A 26,256-nucleotide genomic window follows, 5' to 3' on the forward strand; every position below is an offset into this window, starting at 1 on the left:
AGAGAGAAGTGTTCCTAGTCAAACCAATGAAGTGGAATATTATGGTAGACTTCTGGAAAACATGAGCTGCTGAATGAAAGTATAGTACCAACCATATGGAAGATTGGAAAGTCAGTGCTAGATGACCACAGGGGAGAGGGGAGTGGAGAGAAAAGACCTGGGCTCCAATCTCTCACAAATCCACAGTGGATTATTTATTAGCGTCCCGGTTTACCATCAGATTAGTTCACATGTCCCTGAGGCTGCCAAAATATACCTTCTCTTTCAATTAATTTGTCAACTGTTTGTGTTAGGTAAAACACTAAGTATTTTCTGTCTTTTCCTTGACCACTGTTGGAGAATGGAGGCAGGAGACAAGCAAAGGAGCAGATTTGCTCCTTTCAGGAGGAGGAAGCAGCCAAAGGACAAAGCATGACAGTATGAAATAGCATTCTGGTGCCAGGCAGCATGACTAGGATATAAAATTACCACACAGGCAAAGGATAAAAGGGTAAAAAACCTAGGCTGTATTCCTGGGTGTGCTTTCAGCATGTATTAAAAGGCTTTTCACAGAGTCATTTGCCTAAGCCTGGCCATATGAAACATGTTTACAGTTTTAAATCCTTGATGAGAGGTCTTGGGGGGAGGAGAGGTCTGGGAAGGGAACAGATCTCCTGTGGTTATCAATCTCGCCCCGCAAGAAACCAGAGAATGGATACACACTGGCACAGCAAGAAAACCCACATACACCTCTACCTCGATATAACACTGTCCTCGAGAGCCAAAAAAATCTTACTGCGTTATAGGTGAAACTGCGTTATATCGAACTTGCTTTGATCCGCCAGAGTGCGCAGCTCCGCCTCCCTGGAGCGCTGCTTTACTGCGTTATATCCAAATTTGTGTTATATCAGGGTAGAGGTGTATCAAAAAACATAGCTCAGAAAAGGCACAATGAACACAAGATGTGCTTGTTTAAGTGAGAGTCAGACAACAGAACAAGTTATAGTTATAAAGGAACAAGAGGGACAGCAGGTTGCTAACTTAACTGAACTTGTCTGGCAGCTGGTGACAAAAGACAGGTGCAAATTTTGGTCATCCCAGAGCACTGAGAGACTGACAGTCACTGATCAGGATACAAGAGCCTCAGAGCAAGAGACACTGCTGCTTAAATTATGACTGTTAAGAGCCCGCTGCTACCACAGTACCAGTTAGAAGGTACTTCCATTTGATGAACAAGACAGAGCCAGACAATGAGAACAGTGAAATGGTGGGTAGGAGGACAGATGGGGATTTTAGCAATGTGCCACATCTAATTCCTTTCCATTGGCTGGGTCTGAAGGGAGTCCACAAGATTTTACTGGAAAGCTTGTAAGTAACTTATTTGGTGATCCTGTTACAAGCACCAGTGGCATCTAACAGTCTCAGGTATCTAGCTGGCAACAGGCTCAGGCAACTATGAAGCTCCTCACTAATTCACTTAACACCAGCTGGACTACTGAAGGAAGGTACTACATCCCAGTTTGTGGTTCATGGAATAAGACCGTCAAGAAAAAAAAAATAGACTCAAAGAGGAACATGCTACAACATTACACTTAGTAAGGCACTAAACGTGAGTGGCATGTCTGATGAAGACACTCTGGACTTGGGTTTCTCTCCGAGTTGGACAAGCCACAGCCAAGTTTCTAAAGTCAGATTCAGTAGCTTCATATATGAAGTGTACAGACCCTTCCTGTTGATGAGTGTAAATAAAGATTTTGAAAGTATAAATACAGCTGAAGGCTGTGAAGCTGGGACTAAACCAACCCCTTAGAAATCATTTCAGGTATTTCCTACAGAGTTTTACAAGACAGCATCCAAGTTATTCTCTCATTTCTACCCACATGCGTTCCCTTTCCTGAAAGCTCCCTACCACCAATCACTCACTCACTTTAATAATACCTGTTAACAGGCCACTACTTTTCCAACATGTACACTGAATTTGAAGTTGCGGCTGTCTGGAAGCCAGAAGGTGATCTTCACTTCACTAATACAGAGAAACAGCTGTACCAGTGGGGGATTTAACAGAAAGCTGAGTACAGACACAAAGGAGGAGAAATTGTGGCATTTTTCTTCAAACACGAATGCAAAGTAAGCTGCATAATCAGCTTCCTTTATGCTCTAAAACAGCTAGTATTTAATCAAGCCTTACAAGATACTACAATGGAGTATGAGCACAAGTAATAGTGTTGGTTAATTATTCTTGTGAATGATTTGCATGCATATTTACAGAGATTTAAATATTTGTTTCCTGAAAGTCTCTGGAAATGGAAGTTAAAATAAATTCTTGTCTATATGTATTTCATTCTTAAAATTAAAGATGTCAGAGAACCACACTACTCCTCCCAAAGGGAGAGTATCTCCTTTTAGAGAAGAGTTACAGGCTGAAGAGAGTCCCACTCAGATCAGAGTTTTGACATTATGGGTTCCGTGAGAACGTGGACAGTAAACAGTGCAATATTGCACAGGCTGTTACTGTCATGTTAAGGCTCTGTGGAAAATTTACTTCTGTATTTCCTCCAGTTATTGCACAACAGAATAGCAACCTTTAAGTGTTGCATTATCTGTGTTTTTGATGTTTATATTCTAGAGCAGGGGTAGGAAACCTTTCAGAAGTGGTGTGCCGAGTCTTCATTTATTCACTCGGATTTAAGGTTTTGCGTGCCAGTAATACATTAACATTTTTAGAAGGTCTCTTTCTATAAGTCTACAATATATAACTAAACTATTGTTGTATGTAAAGTAAATAAGGTTTTTAAAATGTTTAAGAAGCCTCATTTAAAATTAAACGAAAAAGCAGAGCCCCCTGGACCAGTGACTAGGACCCGGGTGTGTGAGTGCCACTGAAAAGCAGCTGGCGTGCCGCCTTCTGCACGTGTGCCATAGGTTGCCTACCCTTGTTCTAGAGGTGTCTTAAAAGAGGGAGGATCTAGACTTTAAGAAAGATGAAAGTCAGAGACAGACAGGCAAGACTAGTGCCCCTTGCAACAGCCTGTGTTGAGTACATCCACCTGAACCTCACCTTCCTCTAGGGCACTGAAGGTCACAAGTCTTGTGCTTTCAGAACTGCTGACCAGCATAATTCTGTGTATGTGAGTAGAGTCACTGGAGTAGAACCTCTAATCCCAGAGAGTATTTGTTAATATACTGTACTTGACCAATCCATTGTTCCCTGACAAATATTTCTTGCAAATCTGAGAACAGATGGATGGTCTTCGGCTGCAGCACTGCATTGGGATTCAGGTGACGTAGATTCAATTCTCAGTTCTGCCACAGGTTTAGTGTATGAATTTGAGAAGTCACTTAGTTGGAGCCTCAGTTCCCAATCTGTAAAATGAATATAATACTTTCTTCCTCTCACCCTTTATTCTGTCTCTTTAGACTGTAAGCTTTCAAGACTCAGGCTGTGAACTGTTGTGTTTGCACAGCACCTAGCACGAAACCCCAATCTTGGTTAAAGCTAAGATCTTATTGGAATACAAACAGCGTTCATAGACGCAATTAGACTTTTCATACTCAAATAAAAGTTCAGGTTAATTCAGTAATCCCTGAATTCTCACAGATTGAATCAGTCAATCAATCAGTGTTTCAGAATAAAGATCTCAAGATATTTTCTGTTCCTTGTGTATAATCACTTAAGAAGCTTTAAACTGAAGTCAGTTTCCTTCCAAAGCTTCACACACAAGTTAATGTAGATTCTTCCTCAATGCAACAGGCCAGTATTAAGCATTTGATTTTACTTCTTTCTTGTTAAAAGTTACGTTGACTTTGCAGACAGCAGAGTAGGATAAGTTTTGGCCTGATACCTTAAAGGGTCACTCCTGCAGTTAACTAACAGATGCAAGTTGTGCAAGTTGTACAAGCCTCCCTCTCAAAGAAGAACTGGCAAGAACCAGCATTTCATTGCTTTCTTATTTATTAGACTGCTATGAAAGAGATCTGTTTTGCTCAACATTTTGATGGTTTCACCCATCTTGAAATGAACTGCAGGCACTCTGACAAATGGATTGAAAAGCTCTTATACTGTAAGTTCTAGAAGTGTCAAAATGCTCTGACTCACTGGAGTGTAGGACGTTATAACAGATATTCCCTACACCTCCCACAGGAGGAAGCATGTTGTGCTGGGCCCTACTCTTCCACAGTGGGGAACACGTCCCAGTGATGTAAGCCAAGACACTGACTGGGTCAGGGACTGCCTTTCCATGCATTTGTACAGAACACAACACAACGTGTCTATGTCTATACTGCAGCTGCAAGAGAGCCTCACAGTCAGGTAGAAAGACTTGTGTTAGCGGAGCTCACACTAGAGCGCTAAAAAGAACTGTGTGGACATTATGGCACCGGTGGCCGCTCAGGCTAGCTATCAGAGCTTGGACCAGGCAATGGGGTGGGCTTGAGCTTGTTTGGCTACCTCGGCCCAGTTGTTTTTAGTGTGCTAGCTCAAGCCCTACTAGCCCAAGTGTGACTACCCGAGCTGAGGGGTTTGCTCCCAGACACGCCTAATGAGGCCTGAATCCTGGGGACCCTGGGCAATACAGTAACAATCATTTGAAAGGGCTTTTTTATGCCAACAAAAATAGGTCCCTGCAATTAGTTCTGCATCTCCAAAGAATACCCTGCCATCTATTTATACCCATTGTTACAGTGTTCTTGTACAACTGTATGCAGTGAGGTGAGAATACCTAAGCTCAACTTCTCTTCACTATATAAAAGTTCATTAGTTATAAGGTTTGTATTTATCACTCACTCTTTGGTCAGAAGCGGGCAGGATTTGAGCAGGAAGCGGGACAGAGCAGTGTCCTGGTAAATGAGATCAGGAGGGGCAGTTGGGCTCTTTAGATTCAGGCAGCGAACGATGACATAGAGAGCAGCGGCGACTGCAGCCAGCTTCACCCCATCGAACACTGCTGGCAGCTCGGGGGTTTCCAGCATTGCATTCATTTTAAATCTAGAGACAAAGAAAAAGTTTAGCGTTTTTGCAATATAGTGACACATTTACACAGCAAGTCAAGCTGCAGTATGAAATAGAGAATCCCACTGATAGTGCTATAAAGAACGCTTCCCTGCACAAATAAATACTCCCATGACAGGGTCCACTCAAAACAAGTCACATCTGGAGTTGCCTTGCATTCTATGACTCTAAAGGGTCATCTCGTGTAGCTCTGGTACAGACAGGGGGATCAGTTAGGGAGGGACATTTATTCCTATTCAGTGTTGCATTATGATTTCAGTAATGTGGGTATCTTAAGCATCAAACACTGCCAAGATCCCGAAACCACTAGCTGACCGCAATATGTCCAAAGAATGCCCAGCACAACTGAAGGTGGGAGTGATGCCACGTTTTGGGAAGAGATGAGAAACCAAGACATGCCCAATTTCTCCTCTTAGTAGGTCAAGCCATAGTTCCACACAAAGTCCCTAGAACTGTCATACCACCATATAACTCCAAACCAGCCTGGAAGGGGCTAATGAGGTTGAAAAGGGGGAAGTTAACCAGGTAGACCACAGCTGAGGGGAATCTGATGGACTAAAAAAATCCCCTGAATGAGGACAGAGTTCATCTGCAAAGCAATAGGAGGGGCTAAGATAGAAACCAGGAAGCTGGCAACAGAAAGGGGCTGCAGGGAAGCAGTCTGCAGTCACTCCTCGGGGGAAGGGAGGTGTGTTTGGGCCTAGAGTTTTAATCTGCAGCAGGAGCAGCAGAAGCTCCCTAAAAGTGTGTGTGTGGCAGGGGCCCTATCGGCATCCACACTATGGCTCTGGCTCCACACCACCCTTTCCCCCAAGGCCCATTCCCTGCCCACTCCACTCCACCCCCTCCTCTGCCCTCGCCTTACAGCAGGTAAGAAGTGTGAGGGCATAATCCTTCCACTTTTAAAAGTGATGGGGCCATGGTCCACTGCCCCCCCCCGTTCTGGCACCCCTGATCTGCAGTCACCCCCTGGGAGGAGAGCATTTGGGCTGACAAACCCAGAGGGAAACCAGATGTAGTAGGAAAGGCTCAGGAAAAGTCAGCAAGGTTTAGGATGGTGCAGACCTTGGCTGCTGATTAGAGGGCTCCTGAGCTGGAACCGGGAGTAGAAGGCAGGCCTGAATTTGCCTACCAGCCACTAGGGAATGAGAAGACTGCCTGGGACCCTTTGTATGGAAAGGCAAAAAGGTTTCCCTGGAAGGGAAAAAATCACAGGGACTTGGCCAGAGGGCCAAGCCACAAACACACAGCACCCAAGTCAGACAGAGTGCGAGAGAGCAGCAGGACATGCAGCAAACAGCAGAAAGAAGTGTTGGACTGGCGTGGAGCTAATCCCCAGACACGGTCAGAAGGAAGCACCCTAGCAGTGAGTGGACTCAGGGACAATCTAAATCCTTCAGATTGCTTGAGGATAGGAACACTGGAATGTGTGTTTGGTAATGGGATACCTATTCTTCAGAAATACCAAACACCCCAGAGGAGCAGTCTGGGTCAGTGGATTTAGAGAGAAGTTTGACGTGATGACACTACCATGAAATAGCGTCGAAGTAAACTCCTTCTCACACTGAACTATAAGATTGTTTACTTTAATCTATCATGTTATCTGAACCCTCCTTATCGTTTAGGCTATATTTTAGTCATGGGTATTTTTAGTAAAAGTCATGGACAGGTCACAGGCAGTAAACATAAATTGACTTCCCATGACCTGTCCATGGCATTTACTATAAATCCCTGACTAAATCTTGGGTGCATGGGGGAGGGGACCAGGATCCTCCCTGGTGCTGAGGGGGTTTTGGAGGGGCTGGCAGGCTCCCTATCTGGCTCTGTGCATCTCCCTGGAAGTGGCGACATGTCCCTCGGCTTCTAGGCAGAGGCATGGCCAGATGGCTCCGTGCGCTGCCTTCACCCCAAGCGCTGGCTCAGCAGCTCTCATTGTCCAGGAACCGTGGCCAATGGGAGCTGTGGGGATGGTGCCTGCAGCAGAGGCAGCATGCGGAGCAGCCTGGCTGCACCTACATCTACAAGCTGAGGGACATGTCGTTGCTTCCAGGGAGCCCTTCGAGGTAAGCACCACCCGGAGCCCTCACCCCATCCTGTGTCCCAACCCCCTTTCCTTAGCCCTGAGCCCCACCCCACTGAAAATCCTGCTGCTGTGGAGTTGCAGGGGCATGGTGGCCCAAGACTGCCCAGCAGTGGCCGGTGCGACTGGCTGCTGCAGAAGTCATGGAGGTCCTGGAAAGTCATGGAATCTGTGACTTCCAAGACCTCCGTGACAAACTCGCAGCCTTACTTATCGTTGCCCAGGACCACAAGGATTGCCAGATTGGATCAGATCAGAGGTCCATCAAATCCAGTAACCTGACAGCGCCAACACCATAGGCGTTGGAAGAGGTGCCAGAAACCATGCACTAGGCAGATATGGGATAACTTGCCCCTCATAGTATCAAATATCCTATCTGGGTATCAAACGCCAGCTGAGTGTGTTATTTTTCCACTTAGGCTTACTGTAGTTCTGCAACCAACAGACGAGATTACGGTTAAAAACCCAGAGCCCTACACAAACTTCTTAGATACAAAATTATGCAAAGAAACACAAGGATCACACACTCTTCATCCCTCTGTATATGACAGAATCTATGAGAGTCTCCAACTTTGGCCTAGCCTCTGCCCCAGAAGCAGACATGCAACGGTCAGCCTCTATGTAGAAATCATAGAAATGCGGAACTAGAAGGGACCTTGATACTAGGTCTCCAGCTAGCTACTGTTCTGGAAAAGCAATCCATTTAAGCAGACCCAGAGCTAAGTGGGCAATTTTTCCTTAGCCCTTCTATCCTCATGCCAAATATTAACTCATCCAAAGAAATGAGAGAAATATTTACCAGTGTTGCTTGTTCTTCAGAGCTAGAAGTATTCAGGCAGTCCTCAAAGGATCCGAGTTTTACTGTTCAGATCGATGTTCTAGTAGAATTACCCTAAAATGAAACCACAAAGATCACATTACCACCACTTCCAGTAGAGAGATATGCAGCCTAACAGAAAGCACAAACGACTGTGTAGAGGTCCCACTGCAGACAAGAATGTCTGCAAGCAAAAAGATAATGGTAATTAACTTGTGTCTGAAAGTCATGGTGACACAGTGTACTCTTTGATACATCTGCTTCATGGAAGCCTTCTTTCAAGCACAGATTACTTTAGTTGATCTACCCTGCATAGCAATTCTTGAACTGCACAACGTAAGTATATTCATTGCAAAAGACAAATCCCACTTTCACTGAAGCAGCCTGTAAATTCACACATGCTGGAAGTGAGAAGCACTTTTCAAATACAATTCAGCCTTGCACTTGAGAAGACAGGACATATGGGAAGCGGTACTGTGCACGGATCACACACACTCTCAGGATTTCCTGCCATTGCAAGGGTCTACCAGGCCTCTTCTCAGCTTTCTGTAGACTGTACAGCACCAGCACTGTGAAAGTGCTAACCTGCCAAACTGAAAAAATCATTTTCATTGTTTTAACAGGCTTAGCCAAAAGAACTCTTACTTTAACATGATAGGGAATAGAACCCCTCACCCCCGTCTCATTAAATAAGCTTTGCCATTGCTTAATAGGTAAAGGGGCTTTGCAATTATTTTTACAGGCCCTATATGCAGGCCTCAGGCTTAACTAAACCAATGCTACTTAAGAACAATTTGTTTATCAGCATACAACTATGTATGAAGAAACAGGGTATGAAGCACTGACAAAAGAGGAACTGGGCAGGGGGACAAAGGGTCACTTAAGTGCCAGCTGCTTTAAGCAAAATATAGTATAATAATTATTGCCTGCTTATGGTAACTGCAAGGTGGAGTTACAGAATGACCAGCTCACCCACTGCCAAAACGCATGATAAGTGTGGAAATAGCTTGCTCAATTATAGAATGACCAGCTAAATCACTGTCAAAACGCATGATATATGTTAAAACAGCTTGCTGATTTGCAATATTAATTTACCAGAAAAGGACAAATAACTTTGTTGTACCAATTATATTAGACCAGTAAAAACCAGCAGGATCTTATTAAAGGGGACAAGGCAAGGATGCCACATTTATTATGATAACAATTTATGACTAATAACTAATATCTTAATTCTTATACACACACACATTATACCTAATACCTACATACACACACACATTCACATTATACCTAATACCTATACACACACACATTCACACCCACATTCATCAGGTGTTCTGCAGCTGCTGCATAGTTACCAGTCCTGAAGATAGCTTAAGTTCATGGCTTGATTTTGCAGCTTGGGTTCGTAGCTTGTGGCAGCTAACTGGCCATGAAAGCTGGGCACAAGGCTGAGCTGGATCTCTGTTGGGCAGGCACCAATGTTCTTCCATGTTGGCAGCAGAATGTTACCCAGAGTCTCTCATCTCACCCTTCTTTTTTATAGGCTTTTAGTTTGGATTCAAAGTCTATAGGTCTTGCCGTGTCACGCTGCCTCTGGGTTTAGACTGATCACCCATCAATTGCAGGCGTGACTTTCAGCTTTGGACTCGGCTTTGATCTTCCTTCTGTTGTTCTGTCGTCCTTTTCTTTTTAGGGTGGATGCTTCTTACTTTGTTTAGGGCTGTTGTCTAGGTCTTCAGCCGTTGGTATTTGAACTTTATCTCATCAGGACAGGCTGGGGCTGGAGGTTGATTCCATCATTCATACATACCTCATTCACACATCTAAACTAAACTAATAAGATTACAGCAGGGTTTGCAAAAATGAAGGTTGGAGGAAGCTTTTACAAAATGGAGTGAGTGTTTTAAAATGGGGTTTGAATTACAATATGGAACAGAAGTTACAGTGTAGACAAGTGTAGTGAATGGTGAACAGAAGTTACATTAATAAAGTGAACAATTAAAAACAATTTCATTTATCAGTTCTACAACTTGTGTAATCAATATGACGTTTTGCGGTTTTAACCTTTATAAGCTTGGTGAAAATTGTAAGGGGCAGAGCAGCCTACCCCTTGCATGGGGTTACGCTGTCTCTCCCTGTATGCATACTTGTAATCTTGTAGTCTTGTTATAACAGTAAAGGTGCCTCAGGCTGTCGGATCCAAAATTAACAGGGTGGTGGTCTTTTCCACAACAAACAGATGGAAGCTCATTTACAAACTCAGTTTGGCTTCCACACTTTTGGTATCACAACTTACAGCATATCATTCTTCAGTAACATTGTGACAGCAATCAGGCGGTTCAGACATGCCCATTTAATTAACAATAATATACATGGCAAAATCTGGTATGTCATGACATTGCATTAAGGCAAGTGAAAAGGATATAGCTTCAAAGGCGAGTCACTTATGTACTGGTTCTTCCGATCCCCTGGAGACAAACGCTAATTTGGAATCCAAGCTTCTGGAGAAGATAATCACAGCCCTGCCTTCCACCCTCCATGACTCAGCAGCTCTGCATGTATTATTTTAGAGACTCTTCCATCAGCCAGGCTATCCTGCACTGGGTCTAACCAATGATACTTAATTGTCTTTACAGGAAAGCTCTTAAATTTGTATGCCTCCTATCCTCTCAAAGGAACTTCGGTGTACTTTTGACCAACTGTTGACAAGTTGGCATGTTAGAAGCCATAAGATGTCACTAGACCTATATCTACACTGTAAGAAACAAGAGGGATGAAAGTAAGTCAAGGGAGGTTTAAGATGGTGACATTTTTTAATCCTTTAACCCATATTTCCATTAAAACAAGGTTGAAGGGACCCACATATCAAGTGATCGGGATGGTCTCTCCATCACTTGAGGTCTTCAAATAAACTAGATGTCTTTCTAAAAGATGTGCTGTAGCTTAACCAGCAGTTGTGGGCTTAATGCAGTAGTTACTGAGTGAAATTCTATGGTCTGTATTATGCAGGAGGTCAGACTATATGGTCATAATAAACAATAAGGTCTCATCTGCCCTTAAAAATAGTCCAGGAATTATGTGGACAGGCTTGTGTCATCCTGACCGTGTTTTCACAAAGTTAAATGCGATGCTAGCGCAGCAGTTAGACAGTCTAAGTGCCTCCCTCTGACCTATGTATAGCAGTAGGTCACACCAAGCTGAGTGTGACATACTGCAGTACATAGGTCAGAGGGAGGCACTGTAAGTGCTAGGCGTTTCTGTTAAGAAATAAGTCCACAAAAAACAAATATAGGACAGAAGTCTTTGAGACAATTTAGATGAGGATAAGCCAGGCAAAAAGTAGCAGAAGTCGGTGAGAAAGAAACAGGCAGAAGTCAACAGGCCTCCCCACAGGAGGCACCGCTGAAGTAGAACAGTTTTTGAAACATCCCACTGAAAGTAAAACAAAGCTGAAGGTCACTGCACACTCTGCACTAAATACTGGAGGTTATAGCAGGAATACTAGTTTTAAAAAGTCCGCTTGCTTATGTTCAGGCATTCAGAATTAACGTGTCAGGAGTAGATTTGGTTTGAGGTGGGAAGGGGGGTGGTAATGCATTATATGGTGTCTTCTGCATACAAATACATGGAATTTCCACAGGGTACAAACTCCGCTCTTACCAACAGGTTACCGTACATCTCAATAGCAAGCTGTACGAAGGACTGCCTAAAATGCCAGAAGAATAAAACTGTACATCTGTTTCTTGCAGGCTCAGTAACACGTGGATGGCAAGATATCAAACTGCTATTTCAAATTTTATGCAGTTACATGAAATGTTTAGATCCATAATCAGCACAAACAAGAACTTTTTGTTCTGCCTCTTCCTCAGAGATTCAAGTCAATTGACGACTCCACAAAAAGGGTACCTGCCAAAAGCTGAAAGAACACCCTAAGGAACTTCTGAGCATTTGGTAGGAAGTCCTAAGAAGCATGTTCTGAGCCAGACCCTGCACTAAGGGTCTCCTTATTTAGCACCTGTGAAGATAATCTAATCCCCTTGGAAATGAAACTACCGAAAACACATTAACCAATTGTTAATGCGTGTCAGCAGTGTCCCAACAGACAAACAGTGGCAGGCTAGTGCGGGACAGATTCAAATCCCAACTTGCAGAGAACTAGTAGCTTGTGCAGACAAGCCCTATGAGGGGAAACTGAACAAATCAAAGTTGCAGCACAAGTTCAGTGCTGAAAGACTAGTGTGCCAAAACCAGGGCTCAAGGGAGGGATTTGGTTGGTCAGTCGGTCAACCTTCAGAACAGAGGATCTGGCTCGTATCATGGTCTGACAGAAACTTCTCGGCTAGCGCCTCTGGTGGATTTTGAATTCTTCATTACATAGCACACAAGCTAGATACTTCAAGTGCAGAGGTGCTGTAAGGTTATGGGAGAGTGTTTACATTGCATAAGGTACCACCTAGCTGGGGCTAGACAACCAGGAGTGTTCGGTACGTTATCTGATTTTATGGAGAGCAGCTAGCATCCAAAAGACCCACCCTTGGAACTGAGCACTTTGAAGATATTTGCACATACACTTTAGCGTTCTAAGCAAATTTACTTTTGAAAACTTTCCCTACTTACAGAATTATCCAAGAAATCTCTTTTCGCCCTGCTAACAGAGACACTTTAAGTCTAGGTTGCAGCCAGAGCCTCGTGAATCTTTCTTTCCTTCTCCCAAAAGAAACTGCTTTGATTCTCCTTAGCAGCATGTTTCAACAGAACCATTTTAGATATAACACATAACACGCAGCTCTTGCATTTTGTCCTCCTTGTTCCAAATCTGGAGTTTTCACAACCCATTTGACAGATTCTCTATAATATTAACTGCTGCTCCATTTAACTGTCCACAAAGAAGCCTCGCAGATTCCTGCTTGTCAAAAAGAAATATGGCAATTTCAGTACACTTAACCATAGGGTGTACAGGTCAGATGCAAAACCATTAGGGCTCTGCTATTGCCTTGGTAAGGTGCATCCAAATGACTATCTTACAAAGCAAAGAAACTCACATGTACTCAAGCACATTCCCAGCCTTCCCTAGGTTTGCACCCACAAATCAAAATACAAACATGTTTATGAAATAGCAGGGAACCAGGCAAACCAAGCTAGTGCATATAAGGTGACTGCATTCAGAAATACATTCAGTATTACTTAAGAGTAACCTTTATCAAGGCACAGAACCATTATAATGCATTTTGCCACATTAGGGTACATCAGCCTGACCAGCTCTCAGAATATGGAGCACTATCTTATCTAAAACTATGATTAGGTTTGGAAACAAGCTCTATGGAGTGCAAGTGATGTGTCACAGTGGAGACGTTACGGAAGTCCTTTATGCATGGATCAGAAGATACGAGTGTTACTCTGCTTCAGGATAATAGCAGGTTCTTTGATTCATCAGCTTAAAGCAGAACCAAGGCCCCTGCCCCATTTAATTGGCAACACCAAAGTAAGTAGAGAATCCCTTATGTGCTGGAACCCCAATGAACCAACCTCCCCATATTTGTCCTTATTTTGTAGGGTAACTGCAACCTGGATACTTATACTAGATAACCTGCCTAAACAGAAAACAAACAAACAAAACAGGCAACCTGATAGATCTCACAATAATTTATGTGGAAAAAAAATACTGGCCAACCCCTCCTCCAACAGGCGTGCAATATAGCGTAGCAAGTTATTTATTTAACATGCTACCCACTGGAGCCAGAGTTACACTAAGCACAAGGGAAATACACAAACCTCAGAGCATCTTACAACAGCACTCCATTACCGCACAGTCAGTCTCTTCAGTGCAATGCTACTTCATTGAAGCCCTCGGCGGGATGCTGCTGGCATCAAGTCTCAGCTACATGAACCAACGTGGAAGTTATAATCTGATCTTTTAGGTCTATTACACAGGACCTGTGTAACTGTCTAGGAGGCCTGTTAGGTTCCCTCACAGTATTTTTTAAAAAGCACAGTCATACTGTCCAAGCCTTATGTATATTGAGCCCGTCTCCTAGTAGGGAGCCTGCGGATTCCCTTCTCTACACTGTCAAAGTCCCCACATCAGAACTGTTTTCAGCCAAGATAACAGGAAGCAGGGCCCATCACAGGTGCTCTTTGGTCAGCTGCAGGAGTTGCTGCTGAGTGATAAGATACACTTCATCCCACCCAGGGCTGAGCGCTCAGCACAGCTTTCTCTGCACAGTAAATATGAGACAAAGTCCAAAGCACTAGGCAAATAGGCCAGCCTCAAATATTATAAAATATAATTAGAGAAAGATATCTACACTGTCAACATTAGAGGGAACAGTATCTCCCAGTGAAGCCGCACAGGGTTATCTGTGCAGTCTCCCAGCACTTGCAGGAAATGTACAAGCAGGAATAGTGCTCTGAGAATTCCATTTTCTCAGACCATACATGAGAAGAGGAATCTTGCAGAGTCCCTCACACAAAGCGTGTTTGCAGCCAATGAAAACTAGTAGCACGAGTCCAGGGGAACTCTTTAATTTTGAGTTTTATATTCATAAATTCAAAAACTAAAAACAAGGCAACATCATTTCAAGGCTGAGATAAGCAGAAGAACAAGGACCTCTTTAAAGAAGCCCAACACATAGTCACCTAGTTAAGAACAATACACAGAATGCTTCTGGCACATGCAATTCTCAGATTTGGGTGAGGACTGACCAGGAATGCAAGATATGTAAAGCCTTAAAGTCAGCTGAGAGCTCCATCCGTTGATATTTAGGTTTCTAGAAAATGTCACCCTCCATATCCCTCTCGTTCCCCCCCAAAAATCTCTGCAAAGGCACAAAAGGCGGTGAAATGCCAAACTCCCAGTGAAACTCAGTGAGTACTGTAATCTGGAAAGGTTCTTAGGTGCCTATTTTCCTCCCCCAAATAAGTTCACTTTAATACTTTTAACCTTGTTCTGCGTAACTAATCCTGCATATTTCTCACAGTATATGTACTTCAGATTTTAATGCATGTCTGAACAGCAACTAGAAAAATGGGATTCTGACTAGGATTACTAGGTCATACCATAATACAAATTTAATAAATCTAAACTCTGCACTTCTAGTTCATTAAAATGGCTTTTCTTGCCAGGCAGAACCTGAGACTCTGCCCCTACTATGAATTAAAGGATAAAAATCACTGCCACAACCCATGATCTAACCAATCTTGCCACAATTTCCCTACCGAAGGGCACACTCATACCATATTGCCAGAGGACCCCAGGCCCCAGCCAGGCCAGAGACATCAGCTGGTACTATACAATGTGTGAGGTTTAGCACACATCCAGTACATAGCTTATGATTGTAGATTAAGTATACATTAGAATTAAATAGTTTGCACTGTCAATGTATTGGTGTGCATTACATTTAGTTATTTTGACACATATAATGCCTTCCATACACATTATACGATGCAATCCCAACCCCCAAATTAGTTTTTTTAAGGCAGAGTTTTGTCACAATTCTAAGAAAGTTTCCATGTTTATTTTTAGTTCCACTGTACACAAATGTATTTGGAATTTATTCCCGTGGAAAAACTGCAACTGAATCTGCTGTACTGAGCTAAAGCTTTAGAAGTAAAAAGTGAAATCAACTAGATTACGGCTATTGAAGATTACTGGGGTTTTTTGAGCAGACAACCTGAAACTGTAAAAAGCAAACAGCTGAAATAGTGATAAATTCGTTAGATTTAATTTTCCTCATTCTTACAAATCTGAAAGATGTAAAAACACCTTATTTAAGTGACAACAAAAGCTTTTTTAAAAGAGGAGTTATTGATGGGTCTAGCATTCCTGAGAGCTCGATCCAAAGTGACAAAGAATGCTAATGCCCTGGGTCGATCTCCCTGGGATTCCGCTTCCGACTACTTATTTTCATGCTGTTTAACTGAAGTGATGCAGATGCTGAAACAGAAATTTCTTAACGGTGTGATGCAACTTCAGTACCAGGCAACTATTCTACTATTGCATGTATGCAATGACACAGGGGAAAACACAGGACATCTTATGTTTGTTTCCTCCCACTGCTGCTAGCACTAGCAGCACTGAATTTATGTTATCAATGAGAGCGCTACCCGGGAGCAAGTACCAGAATTGTAAGCACCATGTTATACAAGAGTCCTTTCGGTAGTGTTAAATTGTGCTTAAAATGCTGCCAACTGCCTGCACGCCTCTTCCCATTAGCATTCCCACCATTGCTACCTCTGGAGCAACAACAGTGGCTTTTATTTATTTTAATTTTTTAAACAAAAAGCTTAGTTTAAACAGCTGTTTTCCTCCTTGTATGTTGACATTGAAATTGGTTGTCTTGTACTGAAGTTAATCAACTCTTTTAAATACATGATTAACTTATCCATCAGATGAACCTTTAACACTAGATTTGGCTTTTAAAGAAAGAGTGGGAAATGTTTATTTGTACATATGATCAGATTTCAAATGTTTGGAGATATTAAAACAGTTCATGAACATTTTGGATTAGCAGCAGGTGAGGTTTATTTTAACATTTATGTAATGTTTTGCATTACAAATACAGTGTATGCTGAATAATCTTTAGAACCCAAAACCATAACTGAAAATAATTCTAAAACACTAACAGAACTTCAGAAAACTTTAATATCCCATACAAAATATTGGCACCAGAGCAGGTGAAACCACTAGACCTGCCATCGAAAGCAAAAATTGGTTAAAAGCTAGTTCGGGGTTGGCAACCTTTGGCATGCGGCTTGCCAGGGTAAGCACCCTGGTGGGCCAGGCTGGTGTGTTTACCGGCCGCGTCCACAGGTTCAGCCAATCGCGGCTCCCACCGGCCGCGGTTCGCTGTCCCAGGCCAATGGGGGCAGTATGAAGTGGCGGCGAGCACATCCCTCAGCCTGCTCGGCTTCCCACCGCCCCCACTGGCCTGGAGCGGTGAACCAAAGCCAGTGGGAGCTGTGATCGACCGAACCTGCAGACGCAGCAGGTAAACAAACTGGTCCAGCCCACCAGGGTGCTTACCTTGGCGAGCCATGTGCCAAAGGTTGCCGATCCCTGAGCTAGTTTGTGCCCAGGCTGAGACTTTGTAGGTCAAGATTTATCCTGGTAAGTATTAAAGGCAGTATTACTGGCCATTGAAAGTGTTTATTATAAAATCCTAATGCCACCACTAAAATTAATCTGCAATCTTTTGTAAACACAAAAGAGGAACAGAAAGGCCAAGGGAGTAATTACTAGAATTAGCAAACTGTTTACTTACAATTATTAAATACAAAGCAGCCCAGGTAGACAACAGATGCTACAAATTGCAGTCCAGAGAGTAACTGATTTTGTACTTACTAATTCTAACTGCCTTGTTCACAGTTGCCTCCACCGCACCTGAGTACCAGACACCCAAACACCATCTTTTTCTACAACTTGGAACCAACTTGACTTGTACCTGCAAAGCAAATCCCCAGTGTTATTCTGGTTATTCCTTCATCACTTCATCCCCCTCAACTATTACCTCCACCCACAACAGTGTTGCTATTTTAGATGGTATGCCCTTCAGGACAGGGAAGCATCTCTGAGGGTGCGTCTTTATATGTCACACAAGTGCTTCTCCCATCTGTGATACTTTATAGCAATCTTGGATTAGCTCACTAAATAGGAAGCCCAGATCTTACCTGAAGAGAAAAGAGGGCTAGAAAAAGTTCACTCAAAAGCCAAAGCTCCATCCAGAAGAAGCTGTTTTTCACAGGAGGGGATAGTGACAGAAGGGATATACAGCTTCAGCCCTTCCCGTAAGAAGCTACTTCATCCTCAGGAGAAACAGAGACAGCTTCTCTCTCTCCAGCACCAGTAAAGCCTGGGGCAACTGCCATCTCCCACTGAGACTCAGGCTACACTACCAACTTATTTCAGTATAACTACATCGCTCAGGGGTGTGGAAAATCCACATCTCTAAGCAACATTGTTATGCCGACTTACCCCCAGTGCAGTAGCTCCTATGTTAACAGGAGGGCTTCTCCTGCTAGCTATCGCCACTCAGGCAGGTGGAGTACCTACGCTGACAGGAGAAGCTCTCCCATTGGTGTAGGCAGCGTCTTCATTAAGAGGGTGCAGCTGCAGTGCTGCAAGTGTAGACAGGCCTGCAAGTTATGCTCAGCTATGCTCAGTGCAGAAAAGCTGCAAATATATCCTACAGGGTATGTATGGCAAGGGCTTATTAAATAAAACACAGATTAGAACCTGTTGTATCCAGTTCCCTAAAGATGCATCTTTCTGTTCTGTACCCTCACTAATGAAACCTATAGGAGGATGAACAATGGAGCAAAATGAATGCATCTCTAAAGCCTTGCGCAGGTACAAAATCTGTATACACATCTGATCCGCAAACATGGTCCATGGATATCCACAGCTTTGCAGGGCTCTATGCAGCTCTACTGGACCAGGAGAAAAACAGCAGAGAGTCTGCCCAAGCTTTCCTTGCGGCGCAGGAACCAGACCAGCATATAAGAACTGAGTTATGGTTTGGCAAGGGAAAAAAAAACATGAGGGAAGGGAACCAAACAAAAAATGCAGAATAAACATCTAGCCAAAGTCCTGCTGTTAGACGTACAGAAGCGGCAACCAAACATGAGAGAAAGCAGGTCTAATAAAATGAGAAAGGGAGGACAGTGAGAATTCTAAAATGGCTGAGCTACTTTTTAAAGCCCATTTCATTGAAACTGAGTGATGACAATTAGGCAGTAACAGCTATTTAGCTTAATAAAACAGCTATTGATAAAAAGTAATAAAATGAAAAACTGAACACTTTGTACGAGTCAGTTGATTCGATTAATAAGCCCAGGCTACAGGCATTTCTAGACCAGAAGTCGTGAGAGAAAGGAAGCATGGTAGTCATCGTGTGCACGCGCGCACACTCACACACACACACTCTCTCTCTCTCTCTCTCTCTCTCTCTCATGACAATAGGACAACTATAACGTCAATCAAAACCAAAACAAGTAGTTATCTAGGTGCTACAGAAACCGGAAACTGCTGTTTGTATGCATAGCTGTTGGTTTAATAAAGAACTAGTCACTGAAGACAAGGATGAGTTTTTAAGAAAGTATCTTAAAAGATCAGTTGATGAAAGAAATAACAGCTGTAACACATGAACAGCAGTACAATATCTGATACAGTGTAACATGAAAACTTATCTGGAAAACCCAAACGGACTGGGACAGAGCACTGTCTCTCAGACTGACAACTAAACAGACTGCAAGTGGTAGTTAAATGACATCTAGAGTTAGTTACAGAATGCCGGAAATATAGCAGTGTTGGCACAAGGCTATTAGAGAGACAAGGCAGGTGAGGTAATATCTTGTATTGGACCCCCGCCCCCACCCCCGAAAAATGACTGTGAAGTCCTTAAAAACATCATTTTCATCATAACCTCTAAACTGCCAAGAAGACTGGTACACAGTCCCTGAAATCTAACCATCAGATAGTGATTAAATCAGCAGAAAAAGAGGGTATCATCATAGTCCTCAACTGTGGTGACTATGTAAATGAGGCCAACCGACAACTCTGACACCATCTACAATAAAGAACTTAAAGATCCCACACACACACACCGCAATTTACCCATGCCTACCACAACCCATGGGGTACCTCAGTCAGAGCATAATCAAAGACATTACCTCACCCATCTTGCCTCAGAAATATATCAGGTGCTAGGAGTTGGCCAGGGAAGGAGGTAACAGAAGGACATGTATCCAGTAGATAGAATACCAGACTGAAGTGAGACCTGAGTTTTAGTTCCTAGGTCTACCACCATCAACTTGCGACCTGAGTCATTTCACCTCTATGCTACAGTTTCCAAGCTGTAAAATGGGAACAGCAATACTATTCCACCTTGCGGATCACTTTGAGATCCTTGGATGAGGAAGTGCTATAACAATGCCAAATATTATTGGGGACGGGAGGAAGGAAGGGTGCAGCAGGGTTTCATATTATGTACATTTTTATTTAGGATCTTTATTAAATGACATGGAAAGACAGATTATGGCTTATTAAGTTTGCTGATCCCAAATCAGAAGGGTATTTCAGACACCAGTGAGAACAAGGTAATAATACAAGGAAAACAAGAGATTAAAGGTATAAGCAGGAAAATGGAGAGAACTTAGATAGCGACAACCTATAGAGTAAGGCAAACAATCCTTTTTTTCTAATGGGAAGGTGACACTTGGAAGGCAGGAACAGCTGAAGGAGACTTAGGGGTGATAGTGGACAGCAAACAAGACATGAGTTTGCAATGTGATATGGGTGCAATAGAGGCTAATGCAATTTTGGACTGCACACACAGAGGCATCACATCACCAAACCGGGAGGCAACTGTCCCTTTATATAGAACTGAAATAACTGCACCTGGTAGGCTGCACAGACACATGCCCACGAACAGCAGTAATAAAAGTGCTCCTGAGGTGGAGGGATTGAATTACAAAGAAATAACTAAACACATGCAGCATAGCTAAATGGAAAGAGGGGAAGGGAAGAGGACAAGACATGAGAACAGGCTGCAAATATCCAGAGCACGAAAAGCCTCAGGAAGGGTGAGAATTTTTGTCATGGGGATGGGGGAGAAAGAGCATGTTAAGAAAGGGAGAAAGCAGATGATGAATGCCAGAGAATGTTCTGGAGGTCATATACACCCACATGAGGCATGGGCTCAGTAAAGTACAGGTGAAAGCCTGTGACATAGGGGTAATTTTGAACTGGGCTGCACACAGCACCAGTAAGTAAGCAGTAAGGACTATCCTTACTCTGGTGTGGGAAAGAAGGGTTTGTCCTCCACAGGGGCAGGAGCGAGCCAAAGGGATGGGGGAGAAAGAGAAGGGTCCTGGATTCCTGCCCAGGTCCCCCACCCCACACATGGAAGAAAGGAGGGATGGGGTAGACACCATATCCCCACCGGGTTCCCCACCACTAGATGGATGTGGAGTGGGGACCTCGATCTCTGCCCAGTTCTCCCCCCGCCCATCAGGGTCGGGGGGGAGGAAATAACACGCGATCCCTGCCCTGTTCTCCCTCCCCCCATCATGATCGGGGGGAGGGAACGACACTCGATCTCTGCCCTGCTCTCACCCCCGGTGACACACGATCCCTGCGCTCTCCTTCCCCCCCCCCCCCATCATGGACACTAGGGGGGAGGGAGTCGATCCCTGCGCGGCTCTTCCTCTCCCCCATGGATGTGGGGCGGGAGGGAGACGCTGGATCGCTGCGCGGCTCTTCTCCCCGCCGGATGCGGGGTGTGGGGACACTCGATCCCCGCCCGGCGCCCCCTCCTCTCACTAGATGGCGGGGGGAGGGAGAACGACCGATCGCTACCCGTCTCCCTGCCCTGCCCCGGGATGTTGGGGGGATCTCGGCCCCTGCTCACCTCACCTGTAGGCCCGAACCGGCCACTGTTCTCGACGCTTCCGGCACCAGTTCCCATCGGTCTGCACCCGAGCCGGCCCTGCTACCAACTACCCCTTAGCAACCTCCCGTGCAATTCGATTGGAGACTCGCCACGCCACTCTCCGCCAAACCGGCCTGAGGTTGGCCAGTAGGCCGGCGTGGGGGTGGGCAAACGCTCACACCCCGCAGCTGCTCATCTATTGGCTGCTTGTGGCGCAGTTGAGGCGGACGTTTGGATTCCATTGGCTTTCAGTTACTGTCAGTCAGAGATGGGCAGGACGGCCATTGGCTTTATGACGGACGGGGTGGTGTAAGGGAGGGGTAGGGAGCGGGAGTGCGAGCTGGCGTGTCCCTGAGTCACCACCACGGTCTGGGTTTTCTGCGGGCGGGGCTGCTCCCAGCCAGCCACCTGCCAGGCCCCACGTACCTGGCTGCTGAGAGCCCAGTGGCCTGGCGCCCCACTGCTCTGTAGCCTGCCCAGCCCCCCGCCCGCCGAGGGCTCCAGCTCAGTGCCAGGCCCTTAGTCTGACCCTAGTGTTTCCCAGATGGTGGGTGGGGGCCTGCTGCAGATGAGAGGCCCAGAGTGGAGGCTGGGGAGCGAGTCCATCCCACGCTCACCCCTGCAGCGGCTGATCCTGAGGAGCTGGGCCCAGCCTTCCGTTCTGGGCATGGAGACTTGGCGCGAGGGATCACAGCAGCGCCCGGGTTTGGTCTGGCCACCCTCCATGATGGCACGGCCGCCCTGTCAGGTCTGAGTGGTGCTGCCATCCCATGCAACAGGTCACAATGCCACCCATTCAGCTTTGGCCCAGTCGCCCTCTGTCATGCTGGAGGGGCAATGCTTTACCGCATACAGGCCCATGTTATGGTCCTGCTTTGGCATCAGGCCTTTAGCCTGCAGATAAGAGCCCTGGTTTACTATCAGCTTTTGGACTGCAGGGTCCCAGTGGAGGGCAGCAGTTTGCTGTCAGCCCATTAGTCTGCAGCGTTTGACATTGGACTTCAGCCTGAGGGGTCCCAGACAAAGGCCTGGTTCAGGAATCGGCCCTGACTTTCCCCTTGGGCCCCCGTTCAATGTTTCTAGGTTTTCATGCACTGGGTGTCAGTCAGCCTGTCAGTTTGTGCTCTTCCCCTTTAAGTGCAGCTGCTCAGTTCTTGCAGGTGGCAGCTCATGTGCTGCGGGAAAGGCTTCCGTCCAATGGGAGTCAGTCTCCTCCCATCTGTGCACAGAGAGTCCATGTGCTGCATGGTGAGGCGGGGCAAAGAGCAGTGAGTGACAAGCACCTTGATTATTCATCCCAGTGAAGAGACACGTGAGCCTATAGAGAAGTGGCTGCTGTGAGCAGAATCCAGATGCACTTGGAAGAGGCACTTTTATTCTCTGTGCTTAGCGGAGACAAGCTACAGGCTCTCCCAAAACAGGCATCCTTGTATTCCTGTCTGTGAATCCCAGACCAAAATGATTCCAGATGAGAGCCATAACAACAAGCAGCTCAGAAGGGAGCTGGGAATGAGGTGAGGATCATTTCTCCTGCAGCTTCCAAAGTTCAGAACAGCCTCCCTCCCTGGGCATTTCTTCTTCGTAGTGACCCTCCAGCTCAGTTCAGCTGTTTTTTCTCCTTGGCCTGTGCCTCTCATTGCTCTCTCCCTCTGATACTATTTTTAAATTTTATAACTATATTATAATAATGCTTTGTATTTCCAAAGCTATCTTCATCTGAAGATCACAAACCTCTCTGGCCCAGATCCTCAGAGGTATTAATCTCCTAACTTGAACTGATTTCAATGGAAATAGGGAGCCTAAATATCTTTTTGGTTACAGGCCTCTGGAAACACTGATTAATCCTCAAGACATCTATAGGAGATGGTCACGATTGTTGTACCCATTCCACAGAGAGGGAAACTGAGGCACAAACAAGCAAAGTGACTTGCTTAACTCACCCAGAGAGTCAGTGGCAGCTAGGGAACAGAATGCGGATCTCACTCTCGATCCTGTTCTTTAGGCACAAGCATAGGCAGCGAGTTATATGGGCCCGTGGCCTCTGTGCTCCACCAATATTCAGGAATGTGGGCCCGGCTCCACCAAAGTTTGGGCTTAAATTTTCAGAGCCATCCCATCCATAGGAGGAGCAGGGCAACTGCCCTGGGCTCCACATTTTGGGAGGCCCCGTGCTTCAGGGAAACAGGGGGTCCAGGGCAGCCTGCAGGGGTAGCAGCAAGTGACCTGGCCCCAGCCCACCACACTCCGCCTCTTCCCAGCCCTACTCTTCCCCCGTCCTACCTCTTTCCACTTCTGCTGCCTCCCTTGGGGAGTCAGCAGGGCAGGCTGGGGCCGGGTTGCTTGCTGCTGATGGCACCAGGCCCCCCACTAACTCCCCCAAGCTGCCATGGATCCCACATCCCCCTGAAGCACAGGGCCCCCCAAAGACCAGGGCCGGGCGCTGTTGCCCTGGTCTGTACGATGGATAGGATGGCTCTGCTTGGAACCGTTCTGGGCACCTGTCATAAACTTAATCCCAGATTTGGACCTTAGCGTCCAAAATATGGGGGTTAGCATGAAAACCTCCAAGCTTAGTTACCTGCTTGGACCTGGTACCTGCTGCCACCACCCAAAAAATTAGAGTGTTTTGGGGCACTCTGGTCCCCCTGAAAAACCTTCCCTGGGGACCCCAAGACCCAAATCCCTTGAGTCTCACAACACAGGGAAATAATCCTTTTTCCCTTCCCCCCTCCAGGTGCTCCTGGAGAGATACACAGACACAAGCTCTGTGAATCCAAACAGAGTGAATCTCCCTCTCTGTTCCCAATCCTGGAAACAAAAAGTACTTTCCTATTCCCCCAGAGGGAATGCAAAATCAGGCTAGCAATCCAACACACAGATCTCCCCTTGATTTCTTCCTCCCACCAATTCCCTGGTGAGTACAGACTCAATTTCCCTGAAGTAAAGAAAAACTTCAACAGGTCTTAAAAGAAAGCTTTATATAAAAAGAAAGAAAAATACATACAAATGCTCTCTCTGTATTAAGATGATACAATACAGGGTTAATTGCTTAAAAGAATATTGAATAAACAGCCTTATTCAAAAAGAATACAAATCAAAGCACTCCAGCACTTATATTCATGCAAATACCAAAGAAAAGAAACCATAGAACTTACTATCTGATCTCTTTGTCCTTACACTTAGAAACAGAAGATTAGAAAGTAGAACTACTTCTCCAAAGCTCAGAGAAAGCAGGCAGCCAGAAACACAAAGACTCAGACACACAATTCCCTCCACCCAAAGTTGAAAAAATCCGGTTTCCTGATTGGTCCTCTGGTCAGGTGCTTCAGGTGAAAGAGACATTAACCCTTAGCTATCTGTTTATGACAGCACCACCAAAAATTATACAAACCTGGAACCCATGGGCACAAGTTCTTCCTTTTAGCTGCTTTGGAGAAACACAGACCAATGAATTCAGTTCTTGTCTGACAAGGAATCTTTTCGTTTACGTCTGAATTGAATGTATTTGTAATGTTAAGACTATTCAGTCTAAGTAGATTTGAGCAGTGCTCCTTACACTTTTGGCAAATTGTACCCACCACTGTTCTAGCACAAGTACGACCCCAGCAGTGGAAGTAAGAGTGAGTGCACCCAGTGTAGATAAGACACTGACAGTTGCTGGCTTTGAATTTTAACCAATGCGATCAGGTCACTGGCAGCACAACGGTATTAATGCTCCTAATGTTGCTGCCACCTAATGGGATGCAATAAATGAGTGAATTTCAGAAAGTCCTCCCTGTAGCCGCACAGCCCTTGTGTCTCAATTTCACCATCTTTAAAGCAAGAATAAACTTTACTAATTTGGAGGGATGTGAGAATGGACTGGTTTATTAATGTTTGCAGTGTGGTTTAAGCTAGCTATACACATTCCCTAGACAAGATGTGAATGCTGTATATTATTACTAGCCCATAAAATGAGATTGAATGTACTGCAGGCAGAATAGTGACTGTCAAAATGGCATCTGCTTATTCAACGCACCAGTCCTTGTGTTTGGCTTTGAGTCACCCTATCCTCACAAGTGAGTCATACCTGCTCACTGTTTATTACTGACACATATAAATGTCTACTCTTGGTAGCACTGAGAGTCTAGCTATGGGAGAACAACTTGGAAACTATTCTGTCTCAGGCATCACCAACAGAATTGACAGCTGAGTTCTGAGTGCAGGATCTTTATGGCTGGCAATGACGTAGGAGACAGAAAGAGACCATCTGGTTTTCTGATGCCGGTGGAACTTGTTAGCAAAATCTGCTTTTGATAGATAAAGTGAGCCCACCGGATCGGGAAGCCGAGGAGAGAAAACAAATAAAGAGCCCCACAAATGAAGTTTACAAAGCCACTTTTCTGATAACCTCACAAAAAGGCTCCATTGCGTGACAAATGTTAGACTCCTAACAACATCTGCTCCCGGTTAGTTAATGTCATGGTCACTTTACAAAATTAGTTAGAAAAAATCCTCTGATTTCAGACATTTTTCTTCCTTTGTTTACTTACAGTTTAAACTCCCTACATAGAGTAAGCTCTCAAGAAACTAGTCAAATTTTCCAAAGATTTGTGTATCCGGAGGGATGACTAACTCGTAAGAAGTGACTCATCATGAAGAAGATAGCTCCGGATACAGACAAAAAGGGAATTGCTCAATTGAAAAAATTCTGCATAAAACCAACCACAATCCTAACTATGGCTTTGAGGTTTCTCCTTGGCAGTGATGAGCTCTGGATTCCTTGCTAAAGGTCCAATCCTGCACTACTTTCTCTAGGAAATCTGCCATTGATCCGTGGTGTCTGGGGTCCCTAGCATCTTTTAAGCATCTACCTACACACTGTGAAAAAATGGTGGTTAAATGCCATCTAATGTAGCTGTGTCAGTCCCAGGATGTTAGAGAGACAAGGTAGGTGAGGTAA

The 26,256-nt window shown here is 44.8% G+C and overlaps 1 protein-coding gene across 2 annotated transcripts in view; it reads right to left on the minus strand.

Annotated features, from left to right (window-relative positions):
* ABHD2 (abhydrolase domain containing 2, acylglycerol lipase) overlaps window positions 1–21,399 on the minus strand; it is a 66,546-nt gene extending 45,147 nt beyond the window's left edge. The window contains exons 1-4 of one of the 2 annotated variants that reach the window (XM_050968839.1): window positions 21,299–21,382; window positions 17,228–17,327; window positions 7,867–7,959; window positions 4,763–4,963 (exon numbers count right to left, since the gene is read on the minus strand). In XM_050968839.1, coding sequence (XP_050824796.1) covers window positions 4,763–4,956 — 194 coding nt within the window. In that variant the 5' untranslated portion in view covers window positions 4,957–4,963; window positions 7,867–7,959; window positions 17,228–17,327; window positions 21,299–21,382. Of the gene's footprint in view, window positions 1–4,762; window positions 4,964–7,866; window positions 7,960–17,227; window positions 17,328–21,298 lie in introns of both variants that reach the window. The other variant, XM_050968838.1, reaches the window with a different exon arrangement.
* Between the last annotated feature and the right edge of the window lie 4,857 nt (window positions 21,400–26,256).

Source organism: Gopherus flavomarginatus, chromosome 9 (assembly GCF_025201925.1).
Source record: "Gopherus flavomarginatus isolate rGopFla2 chromosome 9, rGopFla2.mat.asm, whole genome shotgun sequence".
Taxonomy (NCBI): domain Eukaryota; kingdom Metazoa; phylum Chordata; order Testudines; family Testudinidae; genus Gopherus; species Gopherus flavomarginatus.